The 8750-nt window shown below is 36.3% G+C and overlaps 1 protein-coding gene across 1 annotated transcript; it reads right to left on the bottom strand.

Moving 5' to 3' along the window:
- Nucleotides 1-3034: 3034 nt before the first annotated feature.
- Nucleotides 3035-8588, bottom strand: LOC107475504 (probable tRNA N6-adenosine threonylcarbamoyltransferase, mitochondrial). Its single transcript, XM_016095153.3, has 13 exons — nucleotides 8175-8588; nucleotides 7436-7480; nucleotides 7032-7106; nucleotides 6842-6938; nucleotides 6592-6682; nucleotides 6353-6402; nucleotides 5558-5748; nucleotides 5356-5441; nucleotides 4784-4859; nucleotides 4543-4626; nucleotides 4326-4440; nucleotides 4098-4186; nucleotides 3035-3679 (listed from the first exon to the last, which is right to left on the bottom strand). Exons 1-13 carry the CDS (start codon nucleotides 8436-8438, stop codon nucleotides 3551-3553), a joined length of 1392 nt encoding a protein of 463 aa, XP_015950639.1. The 5' UTR covers nucleotides 8439-8588; the 3' UTR covers nucleotides 3035-3550.
- Between the last annotated feature and the right edge of the window lie 162 nt (nucleotides 8589-8750).

Genomic DNA, 8750 nt, shown 5'->3' with positions numbered 1-8750 from the left:
TAAAAGGAGTTCTACATATTTTTCTTTCCCCTTGTAGTAGTTGTTATTTCCTCTATTCAATTGAGCAATATAGTAGCTGAGATTGTTATTTTTGGATTTGCACAGGCCGGGAAAGGAGTTGGAAGCAATGTTCCCCAAAATGTTACTGTCACATCTATTGATCCAGTGGTAGTTTTTTGTCTGAGACCCTAAACTTAAGTTTTTTTTTTCTATCATGGCTGTACTTACTTTGCTTTTCATATGTCTTTCATAGGGTAAAGCAAAAAGACAAAAGAAAAAAAAGTCTCAAAGACCTCTAACACTCACTCAGTCCAACAAGAGACAAGGGTTGACACTCAATCTTCACACCCTGCCCAACCACCAGTAGAGGTAATCTTATTTTACAGATTCATGCCCTTTAACTATAAAATTAATTGGCCCAAGAGCATATACAATAAATTGAATTGTTTTCATGTGGTTTAGGGTGTGGACTACAACACTGAGCCCTCAAACCCTGCTACCCCAACTGCACTCAACCACGGGCCAAATTTCAGACCCAAGCAAGCTATAACTAGACCTCCAGCACCTACAGTGCACCACCATCAACAGCAGGCCACAGCCCCAACAGTTCAGCCACCTCTACAGTAAGCAACAACCCAAAACTCACAAGCATCAACTCAGCAACAACTTCCACCTGAAGGAGCAACTGACTCAGGGACAGCCACAACTTCCTTCATGTTTATCCCCACACCAGGCCTAAATGCACCCCACAAATTCAAGCCAACGTATGGGTTTAGGCCACCAAGACTTCAGAAATGACATAATCCTAGTTATAGTTATGAATATTTTGGTGTAAAGTTTTTTTGGTTGTCAAATTATTGGAAGTAATACACTAAACAATATGGAACATGTTTTTTGTTTTGTGAATTCAGACATGTGCTAATGATTTTGGCTCACTATGTAAATGCCTTTGTGCTTAGCTGTATGAATATAAACATTATGCTTTTAGCTTATACAGCATTGTGCAGAGTTATTTTGGGTTCAGCCTTTATATTATTACAAAGAAAAATTCACATTCAATTAATTTAGAATCTACAATTAAGAGCAAATTAACCCAAATCTTAACAGATATCCATGCATCTCTTAAAGTAACACAATATACCCTAAAACACTACAAACACAATTGTTGTTAATACAATTAACATTGCCAGCATAACAAACACACTATGGTTATTACTACATTTTTTTATTTTGCTTCATATTCATCTTCAATCTTGAATTCCAGTTTCTCCAACCTTTTCTCCATCCTCATCATTCTTCCTTGAACATCATTGTCATCTTCATTACCAAAACGTTTAGCAATCAGTTCATCCAGCCAAACAAAAAAGTTGCAGTGACTTTACTCCATCTGCAATTGCCATTATAGTGAATACAACTTGTTAAACAACGTAGGAAGTTGATTACATAAACTGAAGATGGGTGCACACTTACGCCATAGTAGGAACAACCCAGGAAGATTCTGTCTGGGTTCTTGGCTGTCCCAGACTGTTGCATGACTGCATAGGTGCCACACTTGCATTTAGGGTGCTGGAACTTGGCCTTCTTGCCCTTACTTGCATTGCTACTCGAACCCACCAAATTCTTCCTCTAGACACGGCGTGTGTTAGAGGTTGAAGATTGCTCTGGATCGTTCATGCTTCATGCACTAGTCTTAGGGTTCAGAAATGGGGAGACTGGGATTTCGCCCTAAACGAGCAAAATGACTTCTCTTTAAAACGACGTCGCTTTGCTGAGTCTGCAGGGGCTTATTTGTCCACATGCCTACAGAGCAATCCACATTTGATGATCCAACGCCACGTCATGGGCTGCACGTTACACCTCAGCGTTTTTCGTCGACTTTGAACGGAGAAACCAATTCAAGGGCTAATTGGTATCACGGAGTAAATGGATAAGGGCCGATTTGATAATTTATAAAGGTTAGGGGACGTGTAGTCAATTTTCAAAATGGACAGGGGCCGGAAAGGGTATTTACTCTTTTTTTATCGAAGATAGGGAGATTCGATTTAAATGAGTATGAGAAGACTATGTTATTTGAGTTATAGCTCATTGGCATTTATTTATGTATTGTACTAAAAGAAGGAAAATATTTTTGTATCTCAAAACTATAACATCATATTTACAGGTACAATATTAATTTTTAAAGATCATTTTTTATTTTGATACACAAAAAAATTAATAGTTCACCGTTCACAAAATTAACAACAAAAATTAATAGTTTAATGAAAAATTATTCAATTATAGTTAAAAAAAATTTGAATACCAGGAACTGAGGGAGCGTAGAACAGCGCAGAGCTGGCGCAAGAGGGGGACAAGAAACAGTGGAGCACGATCGAATGCTGAAGGTGGAACAGAGCTGACGCCGGCGGGACGACTGCGCGATGGAGGCTTCGACGTTGCGACGGTGACTGCGCGATGGAGGAGAAGGAAGTTGCGACGGAAGATGCGACACCTCGACAGTGGCTTCCAAGTTCGCAATTGCGTCGGCGGCGGTATCAAGCGGTGGATGGACGAAAATGACGGAGGAGCAGGAGCTCGAACTAGCTGAGTGTGAGAGAGACAGGAGCGCGTTTTGGTTAGGGGCAGGGGCTTAGGGCTGAAACTGTTAGGGGTCCTCCTGTGCCCTAATGTGCTATAAAACGACGCCGTCTAAGCTTCATTCAAAAAACCAATCAGCAATTCGACCGATCAATTCAAATCGATTTTTAGAATCTTGCATATTTTGGATGATTAGAATTGTAATGTAATACTATTTTAGTTTTTTTTTTATAATATTACGGAACTACCAAGAATTAATTTAATTCATTACGAATTTAAACTCTGGTTGACTAACAAATTGGTACATATATAAATTCAAACTCCAAATACTCCAAATGAGCTGATGATTTGATCGACTCAAATTGATTTATAATATACTTCTATAGTTTTATCAATCAAACTAACCCATAAAATTATTATATTTAAAAAGAGGAGAGAAATTTCACTAATTGACTAAAAGTGTTAGACTGCTGGCCACTTGGCCCATATAAACTAAAATTGTTGGCCCTCAAATTTTTCTCAACATATAAACAACGAAACTTAAAAAATGGGAAATGTGAAAAACATACAATATATATCTGGAGATTATGCAGAAAAAAGACCAGTGCCACCACAGTTTGGCGGATAGAATAATTACAAAACATTTTGTGCTACAACATTTACAAATTGCCTTAAGAATTCAAGCTATAAATCAATCTTTCTTTTTTTTTAAAAAAAGAATAGAATAGTGATAGCATCACTCTAATTTAATCTAATAACCTCTCTTTTCAATTTTCACTTTCACCCACCTTTTTTTACCCTATGATGACATTGCTTGGCTGAATTTTCTTGGGACATTGGTATGGTGCTAATTGACAGGGTCCCAAAAAAAGCATCAGACTTGACACATTATGTGTTTTAGTACATTTCAGCCCATCAAAAATAGTGCAGCAGAGCTTCATGAAGAGGCTGAAGCAACATGGAAGTACATGCAATGTCACTGCTGTGATGATGCTTGAATTATAGACGTAAGAGATGGATGAAGACGAGCCCTTCTTATTGAGCGTGCGTCACTTCTTCCTTCGGCATATTCTTCCCCTAGTGGCCACCTCGGCCGCAAATCATACTGAAATGAATCACAGTTGAAAGAATCAGTGATTGAGGAAACAAGTATAACATGTAGCAACAGATGAAAATTCTGACACTAAATGTTAACTTTTTACTATTACCTCGTCAACATCTAGGAGGTTCATTTAAAAACAGCCTAGATCCTCACATTTTCTTAGTAGGACAAAGAATGAATTGAATATGGAATATAATAAGACAACGGCAGCAAAAGCAACTCAAGTTTGTAATCCATGAGAGCAGATAAAACTGATCACTCAGAAATGAATTCAACATTTTCTATGAGCTGGGCTACAATAATCGAGCATGTTGATTCTGTAAAATACCATTAACTATAATCTTTCCCCCTAAATGAATCATAGCATCCAAATCCATTGAGTCGTGATAGGAAAGCAAATTGTTTAGCTAAGAAAACACACCACAAAGTTTTCTGGTTCTTCTGCAGGTGGAGGAGGGTCATATCTTCCCATGCGGAAGTGCTCAATGCCAGTCCAAGCTACCATTACACCTATCCAGTTCAACAAAAAGCTTAAAATAAATAAATAAAAGCTATCTTTCATGCATCAACAAAAGATAACAACCTAATTTGCTTTTTTGAGAACTTTGACTACTTGCTACTAATAGCAACTAAAAAACTATATTATTACCATTGTCAGTACAAAGCCGGGGAGGAGGGCATACAAGTTGCAAGCCATTCTTCTTCACAACCATATCAAGCCGAGATCGAACATAATGATTTGATGCAACACCACCAGAGATAATCTGCAATAGATGGCATAAAATATAAAGTCATTTAGATTTTCCGATGTAAAATAAATAGAAAAGGAAGGATTGAAGAAAGAAACTACTCAGACTTCAAACTACCAGGTGTCTTATAGAAGGCTCCATCTTCAATGCCCACTGGATTGCACGTTCACACCTTTCCTCAAGATGTAACACTGCAATTCGCTGACCACATGTAGAAATAAGACATCAATTAGACACAAATTAAAGATGATCAAGACAGAGCAGATGCAGTAATTTCAACCAAGTCATTATCTAGACCTGATACGGAAGACAGGTCTCGCATGCCATAATGTACAAAACCTACAAAAACATAACTAACCTGAAAAGCAGCAGCAATATCAGCCCGGGCCAATCGATCTTCTTTACTTGCAGAAGAAATAGGGATGTTGGCATCACTGCAAAAAAGCCCGTAGCCCATATCCTCATATGTACATAACAATAAATTGAAAGATGTTTGCATAATTTATCACTACTACACAAAAATGCTTTTGCAACAAGCAACATCATTCTTTTATTATCTGACTACGTGAAGCTAACACTAACAGAATGTGGAAATCAGTCTTTTATTTATTTATTTATTGATAAAAGAAGAATATCAGCCAGCCAGAGAGGAAATACACAAGTATTTGGGAGAACAGGAGATCCTCCTTACATGAGCAAAGCCAAACAAAAGTAAAGCTATAAAGGAAGCACATCAGAAACCAGTCACTTACTCAACTTCAAAGCAGAAATCTTTTATATAGTATGGCAAACAAATATAACAGAGCACATGCAATGATATAAAAGATAGATTATCCAGCTTCTACTAGGTTTATGAGTTATGACCTAGCTCCCCCCATAATTTTTATAAAATAAAAAATATAATAGAAACAGCAGAAAATACTTACGTACATCTTTTTGGATTCAATTGCCAACCTTACTTGGGTTTTTAGACCAGCATAGGAAAAGTTGCAATCTTTGTGCTGCTTCATTGGAACCTAAAATAAAAATAGGAGTGAACTTAAAATCTCCACTAGAAGCATAACAACCACCATAGTCATGTCAGATGGGAAAACCAAAGAAGGGTGGAATATAATATTCTAAGAATACTTACTGAAAAGCTTACTGATTTGGCATTCCCCTCCTTAGCAAGCTCCTCTATAGCAGGACCACCACTTCTCCTCAAATCAAGTCCAAGCCATTTGGCTGTCTTGTCATATGCTTCACCAATTGCATCATCTATTGTTGTTCCAAGTTGTACATATTGCCCAAGATCACGAGCTAGAATGAGTAGATTATGTCCCCCTACAAAACAGTATATGCCATCATCAGAGAAGATAGTCACATGTAATAGTCAGCAGTGACACCATCAAATCATATGTTTGCAATGCATTGAAATGTTCCGAGTAAAGAATCTATACAAGAAGGACCATCTCCATTTACAAAAATAAGCAAAATTCAAACATTTGACTTGAATGTACAATTATGTAAACAAAATTTTGGTGCTTGTTTGGGAGGGCAATGGAGGAACACAAATTGTTGAGAGAAGAATGGAAGTTAAATATGAAAACTATCCTCTACATGACAAGTTATGGACAAAGATAATACGAAACAATAATTAAGGAGAAAGGTTCCAATAGCCAACAAAAATCACCACAAAAGGGAATAAGAAAATTTTTAACATGAGCTTGTACTCTAGCTAAGTCAAAATAGTAAAGTTTTCACATCATTAAGCTGTTGGATACTTCGGTGAAAACCCAATATAACTATATAAGTTTTACATCGCTGCCCAAAGAGTGTTTCCATCACTCAGAGAAAAAAAATGAAATTAGATCAACTGTATAGAAGAAAACCATCACTTATCAATAAATGAAAACGAGAACTTGGAACAGGAACAACTTAATATTACCTGATATGAGTAGGGCTATGAATGGAAACTGTAAATCTTTCTCAGTTAACCTGAAACAAAACGATATGTATGCCTCACAAAGAAAGACAAAAATATTCTATGGGATATTACAAACGTGCAATCAAATTCAGAAGCCAAAACAATACAGATAGTTAGTTGCCATCCCAGATATTGCAAGCATGCCTCTGAATTACTTTTGCAGAAAATACATATTCATTAAAAAGCTATTATATATGTACCTGGCTACTAGAGCATGTGCTTCCATGTGATGTATGCCAATAATTGGTAACTTAAAGGACCCAGCAATTTGTCGAGCCTTCTGCACTCCAACTGCATAGTGTAAGAAGAATTGTTGAGCATTCCATGGAAGCACTAGCCAGAAAAGTGAAACTTAACATAACACTAACCAGGCAGTACCTTGCTTAATACATAGAATCCATTCCATGGCATATATAATGAAATATATTGAAATTAAATATAATGTATTACCACGAAGGCAAAGACTTAAACCAGGACCAATAGTAACAGCAACTGCAGTAAGATCCTTCTCAGTCATGTAAGCATTATCAAGAGCTTCTTGCACAACCTATAATAAATAAGCAAAAAGATTTTGTCTATGTCAATTCCAGATCAATCACTAAGTGAACCATTTATAGTAAATCAAGTTCCGTTCCTGTACCTGGTCAATAACCTGCGAGTGAGCTTCTTCTGCCATTTTTGGAGCGACACCTCCATATTTCGTTAGCAGATCTGCCTTAACTATGAAAATTCAAATAGTTAGAGAGAAAGATAAGTTTGTTAAAGCTAATAAGTGAAGAGACAGAAATTTTAACAAAAATAATAAAATGAGATATTATCACCTAATGTTAACCGATAATCATGACACAAGTGGTTAACACTTAACACTGCACAATGTTCTTGTCAATCAAGTAAATTCCATGAATAATATACTGATGTAAATTATGTGATTAATGCAAATTGCCATTAACTTAACCACAAAATAGAAATTGTTAACAGAAGTAAAGCAGGTATAAAACGTTGGTTTGAGAATGCATAAAAGTTGATTGGAAAACAAGACAATACCTGAGAAGACACGACTTGACTCAGAATTTCACCGTTGCTTCTCACCTGAAACCCCACAAACCATAAGAATAGCAATATAAAAATAATCAGAAATCAACAAATAAAAAGAAGGTTAATTTAATCCTTATAATCAACACTAGCTTTATATTGATCTCGTTGCATTATGATGGCATCAAATTTCGTTCAAAGGCAGGCATATATTTCAACAACAACCATAATAGTTCAAACATTAATTTTCGTCACCAAAATAAAGCATACCATTTTTTGGCCAGGGTACATCAAATTAGTTAAATTGGTTCAAGTGGTCATTTAAAGTATTACAAAAAGGATAAATAATACCTTTTTTTTAAATCTTTTTTTTTATCTTAACCACATGTATCTTTTATTTACTCTTGAAACACTTCAAATAATAATAATAATAATAATAATAATAATAATAATAATAATAATAATAATAATAATAATAATAACTTGAGGGGCCAAAAATAAAATAAAAAGTAGTAAACTTTAAGGCAGGGAACATATTTATTTACAGTAGTGCTACGTTACCAACTTTTTATCTGCCAAAATCTACCAACTTGAGTTGGGCTGGATATGAAGTCCATCTACTAAATAAAGCCACATCTAAGTTAATCATGGTTTAATCCTAATTTATCACGTGTTGGTAATAGTTGACAGACTCTTTCTTGGTAACGTATACTTTTTCATTTAATAAAAAGAAAGAGAGAAAAATACATACAACGGCGGCGGCAGTGTCGTCGCAGCTGGTTTCAATGCCCAAAACGACAAAGTGGTTGTCGCGTTTTGGGGTTGGGTTTTGGAGCTCTTTCATAGAAGAATTAGAATAAGAAGAGCATGTTAGGGAGGAGGAGGAGGAGGAGGAGATGGTGCGGGAAGAAAGAGTGGGGAAGAAATGGAATTGGGTTCTGCGGAAATTGGCGGCAAAAAGAGAAGGTTTCGGGAGGAGAAGGTTAAGGCGCGAAAATGCCGATGGAGAAGCCATTGGCACTACTTGTAGTTCTACTGATTACTGTATGGCACAGATGAAGCAGACCAAGCTTAACGAGATAGGGGAACTAATAACGACTAAAGTTGTGGAAAGTAGAAACACACCATTTTTGGAGAGTCAATTTGGGCCAAAGACCCAACTACATATTTTTGTTAAACTTTACCATGGGTCATCAATGTACCAAAAATACCTTGAGAAACCTTAAAAACAAAAAAAAAAAAAGAAAAAAGGGAAGCAATGAAAAAAAAAGGAGCAGCTCAGACAAAACCAGAATAGTATTACCCGGAGACCTCCACCGGGGAACTG

Source organism: Arachis duranensis, chromosome 2, assembly GCF_000817695.3.
Source record: "Arachis duranensis cultivar V14167 chromosome 2, aradu.V14167.gnm2.J7QH, whole genome shotgun sequence".
Lineage (NCBI taxonomy): Eukaryota > Viridiplantae > Streptophyta > Magnoliopsida > Fabales > Fabaceae > Arachis > Arachis duranensis.
This window is presented reverse-complemented; position numbering and strand designations above follow the sequence as displayed.